The sequence below is a fragment of the Somniosus microcephalus genome, chromosome 15 (genome assembly GCF_052327205.1).
Source record: "Somniosus microcephalus isolate GS21.2 chromosome 15, FLI_Smic_1.0, whole genome shotgun sequence".
Taxonomy (NCBI): domain Eukaryota; kingdom Metazoa; phylum Chordata; class Chondrichthyes; order Squaliformes; family Somniosidae; genus Somniosus; species Somniosus microcephalus.
The window spans coordinates 3,907,455-3,929,723 of record NC_141001.1 but is presented as its reverse complement, the minus strand read 5'-3'; the positions used below and the strand labels follow the sequence as shown (position 1 = coordinate 3,929,723).

Here is a 22,269-nt window from a genome sequence, read left to right as displayed (position 1 = left end):
TCTGGCAATGTTGAGTCGGGATCAATGCCGTTGTTTGGTTCATCTGCTTCCAATATCACCGGTTCTGCAGTAGTTGCAATTGGAACGTCGATTTCATTACCAGGTGTATCAGATCGTGGTGTGGAGTTGACGTTTTCCAGTGACTCTAGAATCTGGTCAGCATGGCGTCTTACAATGCTCTCCCCAACGTCCACGGTATACATGAGAGGTCCTTGTCGTGTACAAATCGTTCCTGGCTGCCATTTCTCAGTGCGGTAGTCCCGGGCCAAAACTGGTTGACTTATCTTAAAACTCCTGGTCGGCCTTTCATTCATATTCTGAAACTGCCTGTTCTCCACATCTCTTCAGACGTTTGGCTTAACCAAATCCAAGCGGCATCGTAGTCTTCGATTGAAGAACATCATGGCTGGAGTTTGGTTGGTAACCGCATGTGTTGCATTCCGGTAGGCAAACAAGAAGTTGTCCACCTTGTGTTGTAGGGGTATATCTTCATTACACATTGCCTTGATAGCCTTCTTGAATGTTTGGACAAACCTCTCGGCCAATCCATTAGTGGCTGGATGATATGGGGCAGATGTGTAATGCTTAACACCATTGTTCTTTAAGAATCTCCGGAACTCTTCAGACACAAACTGTGGTCCATTGTCGGAGCAAATCTGTTCAGGCAGCCCATTTCTGGCGAATATGGTTCGTAAAACTGTGATAGTTTTTTCCGTGGTGGTTGAGGACATTTTTATTACCTCTGGCCACTTTGAATGTGCATCCACCGCATTTAAAAACATCGAGTCCATGAAGGGACCAGCAAAATCAATGTGCACCCTTTGCCATGGAGATGAGGGCCACTCCCATGGATGTAGAGGGGCTTGTGGTGGGGCGTTTTGGACCTTCTGGCATCCTGCACAGCTCTTGGTCATCTCTTCGATTTCTCTATCGATTCCCGGCCACCACACAAACGCTCTGGCTAAGTTCTTCATTTTTACCCCACCCAGATGACCCTCATGAAGCTCATTGAGCACTCTATCCGTCAACTTAGGTGGAATTACTACTCTGGATCCACACATCAAGTTTCCTCTGCACACTGACAGCTGTTCTCTTCTCGGCGAGAATGCTGGCAGCAGTGGTTCGCCATGTGCTGGCCATCCCTTCACCGTTAAATCATAGACCCGTGATAGTGTCGGGTCATTCCGTGTTTCCTTTTCTATGTTTGCATTCGTCACAGGGAGACATTCGACTATGGTCGAGTGGAATAACTCCATTGGATCCACTGCAAGGTCGTCTTCTTCCACCGTCGGCAACGGTAGGCGTGACAATCCATCAGCATTTCCATGCTGTTTAGTTCCTTTGTACTCGATGTCATATTGGTGTGCCCCTAGGAAAAGGGACCATCTCTGCAGCCGTTGTGCTGTCATTATCGGTACGCACTTCTGAGGGTTGAAAATGGAGACAAGAGGTTGATGATCGGTTAGTAGAGTAAATTTTTGACCGTGCAGGTAGTGATTGAACTTCTTCACCCCCCACACTAGGCTGAGGACCTCTCTGTCAATCTGGGCGTAGTTATGCTCGGCAGAAGTTAACGAGCGTGACGCAAAAGCTATCGGCCTCTCTAAACCATCAAGGAATTTATGTGACAGTACTGCCCCAATGCCGTAGGGAGACGCATCACACGCCAGTCTGATCGGCAGTGCTGGGTTGTAGTGAGCCAATACTTCCCTTGAAGTGATTAAGTCCTTACTCTTCTGAAAAGCACGCTTACAATCATCGCTCCATTTCCATGCTACCCCCGTTCGTAGCAGGGCGTTCAGTGGGTGCAGAATTGTCGACAAATTCGGCAAAAACTTATGATAGTAATTCACCAATCCAAGGAATGACCTCAGTTGCGACACATTTTCAGGCGCTGGGGCCTTAACAACCGCTTCAATTTTGTCAGGGGACTTATGTAACCCCTCTTCATCAATCACGTGGCCACAATACGATATCTGTTTCTTAAAATATTCGCACTTGGGGCGGTTGGCTCGCAGCCCATGTTCCCGTAGTCTAGTGAGCACCTGTTCTAGGTTGTTAAGGTGTTCACTGTCATCTTCACCTGTCACAAGGATGTCATCCAAGTAACACTGAGTCCCCGGAATCCCTTGCAGGACTTGTTCCATCGCTCTTTGCCATATCGCCGGAGCCGATGCTACTCCGAATACCAATCGATGATACTGGTAAAGACCTTTGTGAGTGTTTATCGTGAGATACTTCCTAGAGGACTCTTCAACCTCCATCTGCAAATATGCTTGTGCTAGGTCAATTTTTGTAAAACGCTTCCCTCCAGACAGTGAGGCGAAGATGTCTTCTATCCTTGGAAGAGGATATTGTACTGTGTGAAGGACTGGGTTCACCGTCACCTTGAAATCCCCACAGATGCGAATCTTCCTTGGCTCCCCGGACTTATTGCTTAACGTTTTCTTCATCACAGGAACGATGGGTGTCGCCCACTCGCTCCAGTCGACCTTAGACAACACGCCCGCCTTCTCCAGATTCTCCAGCTCTGCCTCGACGGCTGGGCGAATTGCATATGGTACCGGTCTTGCTTTGAAATACTTGGGAACTGCATTCTCTTCTATTTTTATCGAGGCGGTTACGCCTTTAAGCGTGCCCAATTCTTGTTGAAATACCTCTTTGGCGTTAGTTAAGATTGTTGACAATCGTCCAGGAGTGACGACTTCATCTTTTTTACCGTCCACCGTCATTGCATGAATGGAGTGCCAATCTAAGTTTATCTTCCTGATCCATTCCCGTCCCAATAACGGTGGTCCACCATTTGGCAGTATGTAGAGATACAATTTCCGTATTTTCTTGCCGTTGTATTCGCCAGGCACCCTTATTTTTCCCCTGGGGTATACTTTTTGCCCTGTATACGTCGTCAAGACGATGGATGTCTCTCTCAAGGGTATGTGTGAAAATAGCCGCTCGTAGTCTCGTCGATTCATGACGGTTAGCGCTGATCCTGTATCCAATTCCATTTTAACTTGGGACCCTGCTATCGTGAGGGTGACCCAAATGGTTCGGTGATCCTCTTTTGCGATTACATTGTGAAGTTTGAGACAGCTTCGTCTCCTGTTCCCGGATTCACTATCGCTCCTCTGGTCTTCGGAACTACTGTCCGTCATCTTTTGTACTTTTTTGTACGGTTCTTTCGTAGCCTTTTTGTTGTCGCTGGTCTTCTTCCCAGACCTGCAAACTCGTGCAATGTGTCCCATCTTCCCGCATTGCCTGCATATTTTGTCTTTGGACCAGCAGTCCTTCTGGTCATGGTTAGTTCTGCCGCAGCGATAACATTTTGCAAATCCCCGTGTCATTTCGTGGGTGCCGTATTCCTGTGGTTTTTGTTGAATTTCTGCAGCTCCCCTGGCTGCTGCTTCATACGATACTGCCACGCTGAAAGCCTTATCTAGCGTCAGCTCTTTCTCTGAGAGTAACTTCTTCTGTGTTCCTTCACTCAGGAGTCCACAGACAAATTTGTCCTGTAGGGTATCTGCCAGTCCTGCTCCGAACTGGCAGTGCTTTGATAGCTTGCGTAGTTCCGTAAGATACTCAGCATTGCTCTCATCTTTGTGCTGAGTTCTCCTGTGGAATTTAAATCTTTCTGCTATCAACAGCGGTGCAGGGTTTAGGTGTTCCTGTAGGACAGCAACAATTTCGTTAAAACTCTTCGCCTTCGGTTTGGCTGGAGTAATCAGGTCCCGCAATAGGCCGTACGTTCTAGCGCCCATTAAGTTTAACAATATCGATGCCTTTTTCTCCTCCGCTATTTCGTTTGCCTCGAAATATACTTCGACTCTTTCCACATACGTGGTCCAGTCCTCTATTGTATTATCAAAAGCAGTGATACAGCCAGTCTTCGGCATCTTGCAAATCTAAAATGGCGCCTCCCGCGCTTTGCCTTCTTCCCCGATTTAACAAAATGGCACCACCCGCGCTTTGCCTTCTTCCCCGCTGATTACGATGGCGCCTCCCGCGATTTGCCTTCTTCCCCGCTGTTGTTAGCGCTGCTTTCCACGGTTTCTTGCGCGTTTAATATTTTTTTATTATTTTCCCGTCGTGGAACAACCCTGTGGGACTCTTGCCTCCCTCTTCGCGGGTCTATACGCAGCCCGGCTTCGTAGCACCGGCCGCGCCTTGTGTGCTCCACCCTCTCTCTTCCCGACAACGCTGCTCGGCTTCGTTGCAAACCACCCGCTCGAGTTCGCGCCCGCCGCAGCCCAGGAAGGATCAGTGCACTACCTGCCACCAGCCCGATTAGCTGAAGCACCGTCGACAGGAACCAGGCCCCGCATCCGACAGCTTCTCCAGCAATCTTCAACTCTGCAACACAGGGCGGATGCCCACGGTTGACGCCTGTTGCTACTGCCTCTTACTTTCTTTTCTTTCTGGCCTCGACCTCTGCTCACTTCGCTGTCGGAATGGATCCCAGGAGGTGGGGCAGACTGTAGGTAGGTTCGTATCTGCTCGTCGCCAGTATTATGTCCGTGAATGATTGAGACACGGGCAGCAGAGTTAAACAAAACACGTCTTTACTGGTGGAAGTCAATAGTGAAACTAAAAAAACAGAGGCTCACTAGCGCCTTTTATACAGGGGTGGTCACTGCCGGTACTGCAGTCTGAGACCAGTTATTCTCTTAAAGGTACATATACAACACCCACGGCTGGGGGCGGCTGCTGCCGGCAGTGCGCCTGCGTAAACTGTCCGTGCCGCCGTGAGCGGATTATGTCCAATGGTGGCGTGTCGCCACAGAGCTCCCCCCAGAATCCGCTTAGGAGGAGTGGACGAGTCGTGACGGTGGTCTAATGGTTCTGCCGGAGCGGCTCCGAGTGGCCGCCGGTCTAGTTGGTGGGGCCGGGCGGTTCGCCGCCGGCTGTGCTAGCTTGCTGGGGGGATGGCCTCTAGTTGGAGGTCGGGCCACGGGGACCTGTTCCCCTGGTTCTGTGTGTGCTGGTTTGAGTCGGTCGATGGAGACCGTTTCGACCCTGTCGCCGAGTCGCAGCTTGAAGACCTTGTCCCCGGTTTGTAGTACCTCGTACGGTCCGTTGTACGGGGGTCGCAGGGGTCCGCGGTGTGCATCGTGTCGCACGAAGACGAAGCGTGCCTGCTGTAAGTTTGGTGGAACGTGAGGTGCGAGTCCGCCGTGTCGGTTGACCGGACGTGGGGCGAACTGTTGAGCGGAAGAGAAAGAGTTGAGCCGCTGCTGTTCGGCCGACCAAGGCGTGGTAGCCTCCAGGAGGAATTCGCCTGGTACGCGCAGCGTTTGTCCGTAGACTAACTCCGCTGCTGAGGACTGGAGGTCTTCCTTGACCGCAGTGCGTAGGCCTAGTAGCACCTACGGTAGGCGGTCAGTCCAGGTACTGTCCTGCAGGCTGGCGCGGAGTGAGGCTTTGAGTGACCTATGGAAGTGTTCACACAGCCCGTTGGCCTGCGGGTGGTACGCCGTGGTTCGGTGGAGCGTCACCCCGAGGTTGCGTGCTGTGGCCGTCCAGAGTTCGAAGGTGAACTGGGCGCCTCTGTCGGAGGTTATATCGGCCGGTACGCTGAACCTCGCGACCCAGGTGTTAACAAACGCCCTGGCGATGTCGGCTGTGGTGGTGGAGGTCAACGGCACTGCCTCAGGCCAGTGTGTGTAGCGGTCGACCATCGTGAGAAGATAAGTTTGGCCTTGCGATGGCGGCAGAGGACCGACGATGTCGATGTGTACGTGGTCGAAGCGGCGGCTGGGTACCTCGAAGTCTCCCAGGGGTGCTTTTGTGTGCAGCTGCACCTTAGCCCGTTGGCAGGCGAGGCAGGAGTTGGCCCAAGTCCGAACATCTTTGCTGAGGCCGCGCCAGACGAAGCGCTGGGAGAGGAATTTAACAGATGCGCGAGAACCCGGATGGGAGAGCCTGTGGAGCGCGTCGAAGATGCGGCGGCATCAGGTTGCAGGGACGACCGGCCTGGGTTGGCCGAGTGAGACGTCGCAAGTGACTGCCGTGTCTTCGGGCCCGTGCGCGACCTTGGCTAGGCGTAGCCCTGGCAGGCTGGTAGCCGCCGAGAGGAGGTCTGGGTCCGTGAGCTGGGCCGCTGCTAGTTGCGCGTAGTCGACCGCAAGGTGATTCGTGCAGATGGCGGGACGGGAAAGGCAGTCGGCGACAACGTTGTCTCTACCGGAGATGTGCTGGATGTCCGTGGTAAACTCGGACACGGCCGCGAGCTGGCGTTGCTGCCTAGCGGACCAAGGGTCGGTGTTCTTGGCCATCGCGTATGTGAGCGGCTTGTGGTCCACGTACGCGGTAAAGGAGCGGCCCTCCAGGAGGAACCTGAAATGGCGGACCGACAGGTCGCGGTCGAAAGTAGAGTATTTGACCTCCGGGGGGCGCAGTTGGCGGCTGTAGAAGGCACGTGGCTGCCACGCGCCATTGACCCACTGCTCGAACACGGCTCCGACCGCATGGTCGGAGGCGTCGGTGGTGAGCGCGACCCGGGCATTGGCCCTCGGGTGCGTGAGCAGGGTGGCGTCGGCGAGCGCGTTTTTGGTGGCGTCGAAGGCGGCTGACGTGCCAGCGGTCCAGACTACGGCCATCTTGCCAGATTTACCTCGAAGGGAATCGTATAGGGGCTTCATGAGGGCTGCAGCTCTGGGGATGAACCTGTTGTAAAAGTTCACCATCCCGAGGAACTCCTGGAGGCCCTTGATGGTTTTAGGGCGGGGGAATTGCTGGACGGCCTGCACCTTGTTGGGCAGGGGGACGGCCCCAGCAGGGGTGATGTGGTGGTCGAGAAAATCGATCTCGGCTAGGCCGAATTGGCACTTCGCCGGGCTGAGGATGAGCCCGTGTTGGGCTAGGCGCCCGAACAAGATGCGAAGGTGTTCGAGGTGTTCCTGTTTGGAGGAGCTGGCCACAAGAATGTCGTCTAGATAGATGAATAGAAAGTTCAGGTCCCGGAGGACTGAGTCCATAAGGCGCTGGAAAGCCTGGGCTGCATTCTTGAGGCCAAAGGGCATCCTCAGGAACTCGAACAGGCCGAATGGGGTGATGACGGCCGTTTTGGGGATGTCCGCGGGGTGTACGGGGACTTGGTGGTAACCGCGCACCAGGTCGACCTTGGAGAAGACGGTTTGTCCGGCCAATCGGGCCGAGAAGTCCTGGATGTGCGGCACCGGGTATCGGTCGGGGGTGGTGGCGTCGTTGAGGCGGCGGTAGCCCCCGCAGGGGCGCCAGCCTCCGCCGGGCTTGGGGGCAATGTGGAGGGGTGAGGCCCAAGGGCTGCTGGAGCGGCGGATGATGCCGAGTTGCTCCATGGTGGTGAACTCGGCCTGCGCGATTTCCAGCTTAGCCGGGTCGAGTCTGCGGGCGTGGGCAGAGACCGGGGGCCCGGTGGTGGGGATATAGTGCTCCACACCGTGTTTGGCGGCTTTGGCCGAAAAGATTGGGTTAGTGAGGGCGGGAAACTCGGCTAGTAGTGCCGAGTAGTCGTCCGTGGCTCTGGCGAGGCAGTAGGTCGTCAGGCCGGCCGAACGGGCCGGGGTGACTGCGCCAGGGATGGGGGCCATAGTGTTGATGTCGACGAGGCGGTGCCTCGGAATGTCGACAAGGAGGCCGTGGGCGCGTTGGAAGTCGGCGCCGATGAGTGGGCAGAGGACCTTGGCTGTGAGGAACTCCCAGCGGTAGCGGCGGCCTGCGAGGTCGAGCGTGACCATGCGGGTGCCGTATGTGCGGATGTCAGAGCCATTGGCTGCAGCCAGCGTGACACCCCGTGCGCCGCGTTGGATTTCGAGGGCGGAGGCGGGGGTGATGCTGTGCTGGGCTCCTGTGTCGCACAGGAATCGGCGGTTGGTGCTGTCGTCGGTGATGTACAGTAGGGGCCCCTTTTGCCCCGCGGCCATCGTGGGGGCCGGTGCGGGGGAGGGTTTGAAAGTGCACGGTGGCGTGCAACGTTGGGCCCTAGTGCCAAAACGGGTGTGGTAGTAGCAGTGACCCGGAGTGGAAGGGCGGTCGGGCCTAGTGAGCCGGGGGGACCGCGTGGTCGTTGCCGTGAGGTCGGGCGCGACGTCGTGGGCGATCTGCGCGGAGAGCAGCCGGTCGGCCTTTTCGGCTATCTCATTCAGGTCCATGGAGCCAGACTCCACAATGAGCGGGCGGATGCTGGCGGGGAGCTGCCGAATGAAAAGCGTACGAAAGAGGGCGCCGGGTTTTTTGTCGTTTGAGAGGGACAGCATGTGGGAAAGCAGGTCTGATGGTGAAGCGTCACCAAGGCCTGGGAGGTCGAGGAGTTGGCAGTTGCGCTGTTAGGAGGACGCCTGAAATTTTTTAAGGAGCGCGGCCTTCAGATGTTCGTACTTGCCTTCCTCTGGTGGATCCTGCAGTGCTGCCCAAACCTTAGGGACTGTGGCGTAGGTGAGAGAGGCGACGAGGTAGTCGTACTTCGTGGCATCGACTGTAATGCTTCTCAGCCGGAATCTGGACTCTGCTTGAACGAACCAGGCCTCGGCCAGGTTCTCCCAAAAGTCCGGTAGTTTAACCGTGACTGCGTTTGTATCCGCAATGCTAGCTTAGGATTCGTCCTGAGCGTCGGGGTCACCAGTGTTGAGATACCGCCTCAAACGTGGGAGTCGAGACCAGAGTTGATGGAACACAACTGCTTTAATTTACATCATGGCAAAACAAGTGCTTAAAAAGCCCGCGCAACCACTTAAATACTCCCCAGACAGGAAGTGCTCCCGGCAGCCTGTCCCTGCGGGAAACAAGTTGCCGGAGGAAAGGGCCCACGGCTGGGGGCGGCTGCTGCCGGCAGTGCGCCTGCGTAAACTGTCCGTGCCGCCGTGAGCGGATTATGTCCAATGGTGGTGTGTCGCCACAGACTGCCATTTCTTTGTTCCCCATTATAAATTCCCCATATTCTGACTGCAAGGGACCTACCCTTGACTTCACCAATCTTTTTCTCTTCACATATCTATAAAAGCTTTTACAGTCAGTTTTTAGGTTCCCTGCAAGCTTACTCTCATATTCTATTTTCCCCTTCTTAATTAATCCCTTTGTCCTCCTTTGTTCAATCCTAAACTGCTCCCAATCCTCAGGTGTACTGCTTTTTCTGGCCAATTTATATGTCCTCTCCTTGGATCTTACGCTATCCCTAATTTCCCTGGTTAGCCACGGTTGAGTCACCTTTTTTGTTTTTTTATTCCAAACTGGGATGAACAAATTCTGTAGTTCATCCATGTGGTCTTTGAATGTTTGCCATTGCCTATTCACCGTCAACCCTTTGAGTGACATTCCCCAATCAACCCTACCCAACTCGCGCCTCAGACCATCATAGTTTCCTTATTTAAATTCAGGACCCTAGTCTCTGAGTCAACAACTTCATTCTCCATCTTAATGAAGAATTCTATCATATTATGATCGCTCCGACCCAAGGGGCCTCGTACAACAAGATTGTTAATTAATCCTTTCTCGTTACATAATACCCAGTCTAAGATGGCCTGATCTCTGGTTGGTTCCTTGACATATTGGTCCAGGAAAGCATCCCGTAAACACTCCAGGAATTCCTCCTCCACAGTATTGTTACTAATTTGGTTAGCCCTATTTTTATGTAGATTAAAGTCACCCATGATGACTGCTGTGCCCTTATTGCACGCTTCTCTAATTTCTCTTTTAATGCCATCCCCAACCTCCGCATTACTGTTTGGAGGTCTATATACCACTCCCACTAACGATTTCTGCCCCTTGGTATTTCTCAGTTCTACCCATACAGATTCCACATCATCAGAGCTAATATCCTTCCTTACAATTGTGTTAATCCCTTCTTTAACCGGCAATGCTACCCCACCTCCCTTTCCTTTTTGCCTGTCTTTCCTGAATATTGAATACCCCTGGATGTTGAGTTCTCAGCCTTGGCCACCCTGGAGCCATGTTTCTGTAATCCCAATCAAATCGTAATCGTTTACCTCTATTTGCGCAGCTAATTCATCCACCTTATTACGAATGCTCCTCGCATTAAGACACAAAGGGGGAGAAATTCAGTAGGCTGCGCCACCCGTTACCGCCTTAAGAGGGCGCTAAGTGGGTCGCAAGCCAACTGGCGCCCGGGCGCGGCACTGTCCACGCCTCCCGCTAAATTCCGCGGGACGTTAGTGGTGGCGCTAACCGTTAGCGCTGCGCCGCTACCAATGACGTCATCGGTGTGCGCAGCGTCCTGCTGACGTCCCGGCCGCGATATTTCGCAGTGCCCCCTGATTTACTGCCGGACGCTATGTCCGACCGGTTCAGTGGGGCCTACCTGCGGCCGGGGAGGCGCAAATTAAAGGAGGTGCGGGGCGGCCATTTTTGTTGTTGGCCGCCTGCCAGCACCTGCCTGCGCTCCCGTCCCCGGCCTCCTGAACCCCCCCCCCCCCCCCTGCGGAGTGCCGGCTGCGCTCCAAGAGCCCGGCACTTCTCTTCGGTGCCAGGCTCTTTTGTCTGCACTCCCGATCCTCGGGGGCCCAGCTGGGCCCCAGATCGCGCTGCACAAGGCCCCTCCCCTTTAAGAAGGGGAGTGAGTCCTGCAATACCGCAGCGCGACGTGCCGCAGCGTGTGGCGCTGCGGCACGTTGCGCCACGATACTCAGTAGCAGCGCCCCAAGAGGGATGCGGGACATCTCCAGTAGCGCCGCGCTTCCCTTTGGGGCGCTACCACTCAATTTCCAGCGGGTGGCCGCGAATGCTTCCGGGGCGCTACTTTTAGCACCCTGACGAGGCTGGCGCCCCAAACGGGGCTGTACTCATTTTCTCCCCCAAAGCCTTCAGGCTTGTTTTTTTTAACGCTCTTAGACCTATTAGAATTATTATTTACTGTGGCCATGTTTGATTTAAACCCTTGATTTCTCTGATTGCCACTTTTGTTTTTCTCCTTCCTATCTTTTGCTTTTGTCCTTGTTTCCCTTTCCTCTGTCCCCTTGCTCAGGTTCCCAACCCCCTGCCATTTTAGTTTAAACCCTCCCCCAGAGCAGAAGCAAACACTCCCCCTAGGACATCGGTCCCGGCCCTGCCCAGGTGCAAACCGTCCGGTTTGAAGTGGTCCCACCTCCCCCAGAACCGGTTCCAATGTCCCAGGAATTTGAATCCCTCCCCCTCACACCATTCCTCCAGCCACAATAGTAAATAAATAGTAAATAAATGGAGCCATCCTGACCAGGAAAGTCCCAGGTTCCATCTGTGGTGTTGGCCAACCTGAGCTGAGGCAGCAGTAGGGTGACTCCCAAGGGCAGGGGAGGTCTCCCTGGTGTCTAGGCCAATATTTATCCCTCAACCAACAGCACTAAAAACAGATTATCTGGTCATGATCACGTTACTGCTTGTGGGAGCTTGCTGTGCGCAAAATGGCTGCCGCATTTTTTACATTATAAAAGTGACGACACTTCAAAGTACTTCATTGGCTGTGAAGCGCTTTGGGATGCCCTAAGGTCATGAAAGGGGCGATAGAAATGGCAGTCTTTTTTTTTCCAATTGGTCTCAGCAACTTGCGCTAAGTGCTGATGACTTCATAGAAACATAAAGATAGAAACATAGAAGATAGGAGCAGGAGTAGGCCATTCGGCCCTTCGAGCCTGCTCCGCCATTCAACGAGATCATGGCTGATCATCCAAACCCTAGCACCCGGTCCCTACACCGACAGCCATCCCACACAAGCCCTATCCCCGTAACCCCACGTATTTAATCCCCCCCCAACACTAAGGGCCAATTTTTGTCATGGCCAATCAACCGAACCCGCACATCTTTGGACTGTGGGAGGAAACCGGAGCACCCGGAGGAAACCCACGCAAACACGGGGAGAATGTGCAAACTCCACACAGACAGTCACCCGAGGCCGGATTTGAACCCGGGTCCCTGGCGCTGTGAGGCAACAGTGCTAACCACTATGCCACCGTGCTGCCTTGGCTAACGGAAGCTACTGAGCCTGGCATTGAGTGGATTAACACCACCTTTAAATGAAGCGATTGCTAAAGTATCATGGCTTTACTAACGTGCATATGTGAATGGCTCCTGAGTTATCCTTCCAGAGCCATAGCCTGTGTGATGAAATGCTTTCTGACATCAGTGCTGTTCTTGCCTCTTGCCAGTTTGTACCACTGTCTCCAAGTCCTGGCTTGACCAGGAACAAGCTCACTTTGAGATTATTTACAAACGACAGTGTGAGATGAATTAACTGATAGCTGTCACACTTCCTTTAACCATAAGCAGCAGCAGCAGCAGTTACGCTTGCGCAGAGCACCAGTTCAGTGGTGTGCTCTCCTGCTAAGAATGACCAGCAACATACGAACAAGAGGCCATTCAGCCCCTCGAGCCTGTTCCACCATTCAGTTAGATCATGGCTGATCTGTACCTCAATTCCATTTTCCAGCCTTTGCTCCACATCCCTTGATACCCTTTGCCAACAAGAAAGCTTGAGTGACTGCTAGCCACTGAGCTGTCGTATCATGGTGAAGTACTATTGCTGCAGCACACAGAGTAGGGCTGTCTTTGTTTAGAATGTGAAGGCTGTCTTTGTGTGTCCATATGTTTTCTGCATGTTATTTGTGTTTGCTTTTGAGTGTATTTTTGTGTGTTGTGTGTGCATGTTTGCACTTATTTTTGTTCATATGTTTTTAACATGTTGAGCATGCGTGTTTGCATTTGGGAGTGCGGGCCAAAAATTGAGGGAGGGTATTAACACCCTATCCCCAAACTTGGCTATTTCTGACTGCTGACGATAGACTGGTCTGGACTGACTGGTCACTAGTTCTGTCAAGACTGGCCTAGACTGACCTGTCCAGGCACTAGTTCCCTAGAGACTGACCGGCCTGGTCACTAATTCCCTATAGAGTGACTTTGACTGACTGGTATGATCACTAGTTCAAATAGCGTGTCGGAATTAATTCCAAGGAAGTTTTAGTGTTATTAAGAGCACATTGAGCCTGGATCAGTGTATTCAGGAGTAATGTGGTTCTGTTCATTACCGAGGGGGTAACTGTGACCCTCTCGGGGACCCTCCCTCTGGGGGGGTAACTGTGACCCTCTCGGGGACCCTCCCTCTGTGGGGGGGGGTAACTGTGACCCTCTCGGGACCCTCCCTCTGTGGGGGGGGGTAACTGTGACCCTCTCGGGGACCCTCCCTCTGGGGGGGAGGGGGGTAACTGTGACCCTCTCGGGGACCCTCCCTCTGGGGGGGGTGGGGGGTTAACTGTGACCCTCTCGGGGACCCTCCCTCTGGGGGGGGGTGGGGGGGTAACTGTGACCCTCTCGGGGACCCTCCCTCTGACTGGGTGGGGGGGGTAACTGTGACCCTCTCGGGGACCCTCCCTCTGACTGGGTGGGGGGGGGTAACTGTGACCCTCTCAGGGCTCCTCCCTGTGGGGGGGTAACTGACCCTCTCGGGGACCCTCCCTCTGACTGGGTGGGGCGGTAACTGTGACCCTCTCGGGGACCCTCCCTCTGACTGGGTGGGGGGGGGTAACTGTGACCCTCTCAGGGCTCCTCCCTGTGGGGGGGTAACTGACCCTCTCGGGGACCCTCCCTCTGGGGGGGGGGGGGGGAGGGTGGGGGGTGTAACTGTGACCCTCTCGGGGCCCCTCCCTCTGGGGGGGGGTAACTGTGACCCTCTCGGCGACCCTCCCTCTGGGGGGGGTGGGGGTTGTAACTGTGACCCTCTCGGGGCCCCTCCCTCTGGGGGGGTGGGGGGTAACTGTGACCCTCTCGGCGACCCTCCCTCTGGGGGGGGTGGGGGTGTAACTGTGACCCTCTCGGCGACCCTCCCTCTGGGGGGTTAACTGTGACCCTCTCGGGGACCCTCCCTCTGACGGGGTGGGGGGGGTAACTGTTACCTTCTCGGGAACCCTCCCTCTGATGTGCAACACCCTTTTGCCAATAAACTGATGCGCTTTCTGACGTGATGTGTTGTGTTTGCTGGTTGCTTCTCTAGGACTTTCTGAACATGGTAACTGAAAAGACCAAGATGAAGGTGACGATGGAGAATGAGTGGAAGGTTTATGACACCCTGTTTTGTGAAGTGAGTAGCCTGTGCCTGTGCCTGTGCGTGTGCGCGTGGGCCTGTCCCTCCTGAGGGCTGTTGCTGTCCTTTACATCACCAGCCTCTGGTAGGAAGTTGCACTTGCAAATGTACAATATGCCAACATTGGATAGAATAAAATTGAAGCTGGTGCACCGCTGGTTATTTTCGACAGCACCACAGGCACATTTGGTTGCAAGCAGCTGTGGAAACTGCACTTTGCTCGGTGCCGCAGGGTTTCTTTACCCGAAGGCGCACTCTGATTTCACTCTTCTCAATGACCTTGAACTCAGCAGTCATTCAACCTGCATTCCCCTGATCAGTCAACTCTTACACCACACCTTTGACCACTGTTTGTATAATATCCTGTGACAAAACGCACACTGTTAACCAGGCTCCTCGTGATGGGCACAGTTAAATCAGCCAATTGGCACATCTCGGTTATCTCTCCACCCCCCCCCGTCCCTCACCCCCCCGCCCCCCCCCCCGTCACTCTCTTTCCCTCCCCCCTGTCCCACCCCCCCCCCCCCCCCCGTCCCTCCTTCCCTCCTCCCTCCCTCCCCTTCCTGAAGGGATAATTACTAGTCCTAGCCCCTTTAGGGCTACCCCAGATCAGGCGTATTTCTCAGACGTTCACTTTCAACTGAAGTTTGAGGTAGCCGAATCCTAAAGACGCTTAATTGGGTCTAAAGGTCTGGACTATCTCTCCCTAAAGGAAAGGAACAACCTGAAAATGTTACCGTCCTCCAGGTAACACTTTTAATAAGTTTAGCTAGACTGTAACATTCCGAATATTATGAGGGTCCAGAAAACTCCCTCAGAATTCTGCAACTCCTCACCAGAGATTGAGTTTGCGAGTTTTTGATACAGAAGTCTTATGTGAGACAATTCTAAAAATATATAGATTTATTAAAGAACCGACATGTAATTTACAGTTGGTGAGTCAATCGCAACATTAACAATTCCAAAAAGAGAAAGCTTACAATCTTATCAGAGAACCTTACTCAAAACTTAACTTCGCTAGTTTTACAGTTCTTAGTGTTCTACAGGATATCCACCAAAATCAAATACCTTTGATCCCCGAGGCACAAAGATTTGGAGACTTACAGAGCTGCCTCTGAAGCCGAGAATCACTTTGCCCGATTAAAGTGAGTCTGTTATCCCATTTGAGAGTTCAATATTTATACCCTTTTCCAGTGGTATTTCCTTTAAGGTTATCTGCTGATGTAAGCTAATTATCTTGTCAGTGTTCTGCTGACCTCTGCCAGACTCATGTCTCATTTCCAGGTGTTCTTTACTTGATGTCATCTTTACGAAGGCAGATGTTCCTTACTTTATGTGCTTCTTTATGAGGTGTAAATTAGAACACCTTATCCAGGGTGAACCATTGTTTTGTTCCCAAAGGTCAGCCTGTCGGGAGCCTTTAACCTTCTGTTTCAATTCAGCGTCAACAACTATCTTATCTCAATAGCCAGAATGCTTTCACAGCTATTTCATAGTTAGGTTTCTAAGGGGGAAAAATTCGGTTGGTTGCGCCACCTGTTAGCGCCTAAAGAGGTCGAGAAGTGGGTCGCTAACCAACTAGCGCCCGGGCGCAGCGAACCCTGCGCCTCTTCCCAAATTGAGCGGACATTTAGCGCCGGCGCTAAACCGTTGTGCCCGCTCACCGGCGCACACAGATCATGACGTCATTTCATTGTGCAACGTCCTTGGGGCGCCCCGGACTGGAAATTCAGTGGCGCCCCCCTCCAATCCGCCTGGCGCTAACAAGGACAGGTTATCTGGAGCGTTTCCCAGTCGCTGTCGGGCTGGGGGGGTGCTATTTAAAGGGGACTCTTCCTGGATTGTTAGTGGTAGCCATTTTTGGACCACACCTTCTGTGAGAGAGTTGCTCAGAGAGAAACGGAGAGCCATTTCTGCAGTGAGCCAGCGCTGGCTGAGGAACATTAGCCTTCTGAACATTACTTTGCAGTTGGTAAGCTTCTCAACCGGCATAACTTTCAGTGCGCACTTACTATGGGGGCTGCATTGGATGGGAACATCGTCCTTCTCAATCATATTGACGGGGCACAGAGACGCAGGGATAGAGTGGCAGGCATAGCCAGACGGAGGAGGGCCTACAGACGTCGGCACACGAGACCTTACGCTGCCAGGGTTTTCTGCCAACAGTTTTCGTATATCAACATGTCGGAGGAGCAGTGTTTCCGAAGGCTGCGCTTTAGTAAGGAGGTGGTCACTGAGCTCTGCCACCTGCTTCAGCCAGATCTGCAGCCTCAACTAAGGTGCAGGACATCTCTGTCGGTGGCTGTGAGGATCACTGTGGCTCTAAACTTCTATGTAAGCGGCTCCTTTCAGGCCGCTACTGGGGACATTGTCAACATCTCACAGTTCGCGGTGCATTGCTGCATCCGTCAAGTGACTAATGCCCTCTTTAAAAGGAGACTGCAGTACATCTCCTTCCCAATTACCCCGTACAAGCAGCGAGAGCGCGCAGAGGGCTTCGCAAGGATAGCGGGCTTCCCCATGGTGCAGGGCGCCATTGACTGCACGCATGTGGCTTTGCGGGCGCCTCTAGAGAATGCGGAGGATTTCCGCAACCGAAAGGGGTTCCATTCTTTGAATGTGCAGCTGGTCTGTGACCACCAACAGCTGATACTTGCTGTCAATGCCCACTTTCCAGGCAGCAGCCACGACGCCTTCATCCTGCGCCAGACTTCTGTGGCAGACCTTTTCGAAGCCCCGGCTCACCCAGGAGGCTGGCTTCTCGGGGACAAGGGCTATCCTCTGTGTCCCTGGCTGATGACCCCGCTCCGTTCGCCCAGCACCCCTGCTGAAGAATGTTACAATGAGAGCCATCAAGCGACCAGGAACATCACTGAGCACACAATCGGCGTGCTGAAGCAACGGTTCCGCTGTCTGGACCATTCCGGAGGAGCCCTTCAGTACTCACCTGAACAAGTCTCCCACTTCGTGGTTGTGTGTTGCATGCTGCATAACCTGGCAATCCTCAGGACCCAGCCAATGCCACCAGACATTGAAGCACCAGCAGAGGAGGAGGAGGAGGAGCACCAAAAGGGGAGAGAGGCACAAACTGCAAGGGCTGTCCGTCAGAGGCTTATTGCAAGTCGCTTCTAGGCCCCTCTGAGGGAATGCTTTCTGCCATTCCAAGAACATGAATGGAACCGTTCTGCTACCCCTAAGCCGGTCAAGGCAAAAATTAGTGCAAAGAACAGACATGGACATTGTGAATAAATAAACTTCTTTATTTAACAAAATGTGTATCCTTCCTGCATGACAAAGCAATGGAAACAAACAGCAAAACAAACAGACTGCCACATAACTGTCTCTCACACCCTGGAGACAATGTCCAAAACATAACCAACATTCAGACCAGCATCCTCGGCCTTGAATGAAAGAAATAACATAATTTAGCAGCACCTTCTACTTTTTGCCCCTCAGTGGTGATCTGCTTCCCTTGCGGAATTGCCCCCTTCCCGCCCTGCAGCTCCTCCGTAATGGGACCCCAGTGGCTGCAGCAAGGCTGGGGGAGGCCTGCTGAGTGTCCGAAACTGAGACCGCAGATGCCCTTGAGGTACGGCCTGGACCAGCTCTGGGCCTGGAGGGCCCGGCTGCTGACTGCTCCAACTCCGCATGGGCGGAAGCAGTCTGTCCTACAGGTGGTGGCAGCTGCAGTGGAGAAGTGCCAGTGGTGGCATCAGGAATGCTGTCATCCTGAGAGCGGACAGCAGCTCCCTGGTCGGCTGACACACTGGCACTCTGATGGGGCAGCACCGCAGCATGCGCAGCAGTCGGCTGGTGCACAGATTGCTGGCCTGCTGTGGCGCGGCGAGGGCCCCGGGGAATCCTGCCCGATCCAGCGAGGGTGGCAGTAGTCAGTGCTCGCGTGGCCTCGACCTGCGTCTGCATGAGACCAGCCACTGACTGCGTGGCAGCACTCAGCACTTGCGTGGCAGGTGCCATTGCTTCGCCGAAGTCCTGGAGAATCCTTGCCAGTGCTTCGCCGAAGTCCTGGAGAATCCTTGCCAGTGCTTCGCCGAAGTCCTGGAGAATCCTTGCCAGTGCTTCGCCGAAGTCCTGGAGAATCCTTGCCTGTGCTGCGCCGAGGTCCTGGACACTCCTTGCCGGTGTCTCAGTGGAGTCGGGCATCCTTGCCACTGCAGCCATGAGCTCAGTGTGCCTCAGCCCAGCCTGGGCGCTCATTTCAGCGAGGGCACGCACCTCTTCTGCGCTCTGTGCAGCAGCACTCGCGGCCCGACTCGCCCTCTGGGGAGACGGCCCCCGAGCTTCCCTACCCCCCTCGCGTTGCTGCAGGTCGCTGGGTCCTGGAGCTGGATCCTCCTCAGACCATTCCCCCCACCCCCCCCGCTCCCCCCCAGGGAAGGCGTCTCTCCAGTCTGGACATGGGCTGGCTCACCTGAGGGTGGTACGGATGGTCCGACTTCCTCCTCCTCGTCGCCTCCAGAGTCACTCGCACTGGCAGCTTGAGGGCCCGCCTCCCGAGCTGGTGATGCAGCATCTGAAAGCAGGGAGGTTCAAGAGTGGATTTAGCGAAAGGACAGGGTGGCAGCAAGGGATGCATGAGTGCTGCAATGCTCTGAGTTGGCTCGAGAGTGAAAAAGCATGCTGGTGTGGGAAACAAGTGGAAGGAGAGAGGTCAAAAAGGTGATGACCTTACCATTGCTGTCCACAATGGGGTCGGCATCTCCAGAGGCGACGGGGCCAATCATCCGGCTTGCCACAATCTGGTGGACTCGCTCCTCCAGGTCTGCAAGGGTCTGCAGGTGAGGCCGGCCTCCTCCGGTCCGATGCTGTTGCCTTCTGTTATTCGCCAGCTTGGCCTGCAAGAGAAAGGACGGGGTGTGATGAAACATGCTGCCCTCATCTGGTATCACATGCCTCCCATGGTCGAATAGCCCTTACATTATGCACTGAGCTGAATGTGCGTGTGTGTTTCCAGAAAGGGCCATGGGTGCTGGATGACAGCTGGCCATTGGGGCTTTGCACACTCTCTGGCCATAAAGTGAGGTGCAGATGGAGGGATGAAGATGATCCTGAAAAAGGCACTCACCCTGACGACCCGAGTGAGGTCGTTGAACTTCTTCCTGCATTGCACAGGAGTCCTGGGCACCATGCTGCTGGAGGTGACTCTGTGGGAAACCTCCCTCCAAGCTCTGCGGTATTCGGTTTGTTGAGGCCTCCTGCCATTCTCTGGTAGAGCACAGATCACCTGCGCTCCACCGCGCCAACCAGAGCATCCAATGCCCCCTCGCTGAAGCGCTGCACTCTCTCCCTGGCCCTCTCCATATTGATGCAGTTGTCGACGCCACAGGTAGGTTACTGCCGAGTTTGAGGCCTACGAGGCGCAGGGTGCGGCTGGAGATGATAGTCGATCCGCCCCTTTAAGAGCTGGCCGGTGCTAGCGTGTCTGGCTGAAATCGATAATTGACAGCACCTGCGCTGCGCCCGCCCGCGCGCGGAGAAATTTCATAGCGCCGCCGGATTAGCGCCTTAAGACTATCGTGCAGCGCCTGATTTAGCGCCGCAATCACCATCAGGGGCGCAGCTACCCAATATCGCTCGAGGTGGCGATAAATTGCGCCTGGCGCTAAACTTTGTGCACCACCAATACTAGCGCCCCAAACGGGGCGACACCGAATTTCTCCCCCTCAATTTCCAAGCCCAATTGGTCATGTTTTATTAAGGCTAGAATTCTTTCATCAGCTAGTGTTTTTTTCTGAATAGGTTATACGGCTTATTCTTTCACATTCCCTCCTCCCTCCATCCCCTGTCCCTCCTCCCTCCATCCCCTGTCCCTCCTCCCTCCATCCCCCTTCACATTCCCTCCTCCCTCCATCCCCTGTCCCTCCTCCCTCCATCCCCTGTCCCTCCTCCCTCCATCCCCCTTCACATTCCCTCCTCCCTCCATCCCCCTTCACATTCCCTCCTCCCTCCATCCCCTGTCCCTCCTCCCTCCATCCCCTGTCCCTCCTCCCTCCATCCCCTGTCCCTCCTCCCTCCATCCCCTGTCCCTCCTCCCTCCATCCCCCTTCACATTCCCTCCTCCCTCCATCCCCCTTCACATTCCCTCCTCCCTCCATCCCCTGTCCCTCCTCCCTCCATCCCCTGTCCCTCCTCCCTCCATCCCCTGTCCCTCCTCCCTCCATCCCCTGTCCCTCCTCCCTCCATCCCCCTTCACATTCCCTCCTCCCTCCATCCCCCTTCACATTCCCTCCTCCCTCCATCCCCTGTCCCTCCTCCCTCCATCCCCCTTCACATTCCCTCCTCCCTCCATCCCCTGTCCCTCCTCCCTCCATCCCCCTTCACATTCCCTCCTCCCTCCATCCCCCTTCACATTCCCTCCTCCCTCCATCCCCTGTCCCTCCTCCCTCCATCCCCTGTCCCTCCTCCCTCCATCCCCCTTCACATTCCCTCCTCCCTCCATCCCCCTTCACATTCCCTCCTCCCTCCATCCCCTGTCCCTCCTCCCTCCATCCCCCTTCACATTCCCTCCTCCCTCCATCCCCTGTCCCTCCTCCCTCCATCCCCTGTCCCTCCTCCCTCCTCCCTCCATCCCCCTTCACATTCCCTCCTCCCTCCATCCCCCTTCACATTCCCTCCTCCCTCCATCCCCTGTCCCTCCTCCCTCCATCCCCTGTCCCTCCTCCCTCCATCCCCTGTCCCTCCTCCCTCCATCCCCCTTCACATTCCCTCCTCCCTCCATCCCCTTCACATTCCCTCCTCCCTCCATCCCCCTTCACATTCCCTCCTCCCTCCATCCCCTGTCCCTCCTCCCTCCATCCCCCTTCACATTCCCTCCTCCCTCCATCCCCTGTCCCTCCTCCCTCCATCCCCCTTCACATTCCCTCCTCCCTCCATCCCCCTTCACATTCCCTCCTCCCTCCATCCCCTGTCCCTCCTCCCTCCATCCCCCTTCACATTCCCTCCTCCCTCCATCCCCTGTCCCTCCTCCCTCCATCCCCCTTCACATTCCCTCCTCCCTCCATCCCCCTTCACATTCCCTCCTCCCTCCATCCCCCTTCACATTCCCTCCTCCCTCCATCCCCCTTCACATTCCCTCCTCCCTCCATCCCCCTTCACATTCCCTCCTCCCTCCATCCCCCTTCACATTCCCTCCTCCCTCCATCCCCCTTCACATTCCCTCCTCCCTCCATCCCCCTTCACATTCCCTCCTCCCTCCATCCCCCTTCACATTCCCTCCTCCCTCCATCCCCCTTCACATTCCCTCCTCCCTCCATCCCCCTTCACATTCCCTCCTCCCTCCATCCCCCTTCACATTCCCTCCTCCCTCCATCCCCCTTCTCTCTTCCCTCCTCCCTCCCTCCCCTGTCCCTCCTTCCTTCCCCACTTCCCTCCCCTTCCCTCCTTCCTTCCCTCCTTCCTCCATCCTTCTCTCCTCCCTCCCTCCTTCTCTCCTCCCTCCCTCCTTCCCTCCTTCCTCCCTCCTTCCCTCCGCCCTCCCTCCCTCCCCTCTTCCTTGCTTCCCCCCGTTCCTTCCCCCCGATCCTTCCTCCCCCGATCCTTCCTCCCCCGATCCTTCCTCCCCCGATCCTTCCTCCCCCGATCCTTCCTCCCCCGATCCTTCCCCCGCCGATCCTTCCTCTCCCGATCCTTCCTCCCCCGATCCTTCCCCCCCCGATCCTTCCTCCCCCGATCCTTCCTCCCCCGATCCTTCCTCCCCCGATCCTTCCTCCCCCGATCCTTCCTCCCCCGATCCTTCCTCCCCCGATCCTTCCTCCCCCGATCCTTCCTCCCCCGATCCTTCCTCCCCCGATCCTTCCCCCGCCGATCCTTCCTCTCCCGATCCTTCCTCCCCCGATCCTTCCTCCCCCGATCCTTCCTCCCCCGATCCTTCCCCCCCCGATCCTTCCCCCCCCGATCCTTCCTCCCCCGATCCTTCCTCCCCCGATCCTTCCTCCCCCGATCCTTCCTCCCCCGATCCTTCCTCCCCCGATCCTTCCCCCCCCGATCCTTCCCCCGCCGATCCTTCCTCCCCCGATCCTTCCTCCCCCGATCCTTCCCCCCCCGATCCTTCCTCCCCCGATCCTTCCTCCCCCGATCCTTCCTCCCCCGATCCTTCCTCCCCCGATCCTTCCTCCCCCGATCCTTCCCCCCCCGATGCTTCTCTCCCCCGATGCTTCCCGCCCTCCCCTCTTCCTTCCTTTCTTCCTTCCTTCCCTCCCCTCTTCCTTCCTTCC

At 55.2% G+C, this 22,269-nt stretch overlaps 1 protein-coding gene across 2 annotated transcripts in view; it reads left to right on the top strand.

Annotated features, from left to right (window-relative positions):
- The window catches only part of acp2 (acid phosphatase 2, lysosomal), a 191,107-nt gene that overhangs the window by 89,257 nt on the left and 79,581 nt on the right, over window positions 1-22,269 (top strand). For both annotated transcript variants that reach the window (XM_086007464.1, XM_086007463.1), the window contains exon 6: window positions 13,946-14,032. In XM_086007464.1, the coding sequence (XP_085863590.1) occupies window positions 13,946-14,032 (87 nt within the window). The remainder of the gene's footprint in view (window positions 1-13,945; window positions 14,033-22,269) is intronic.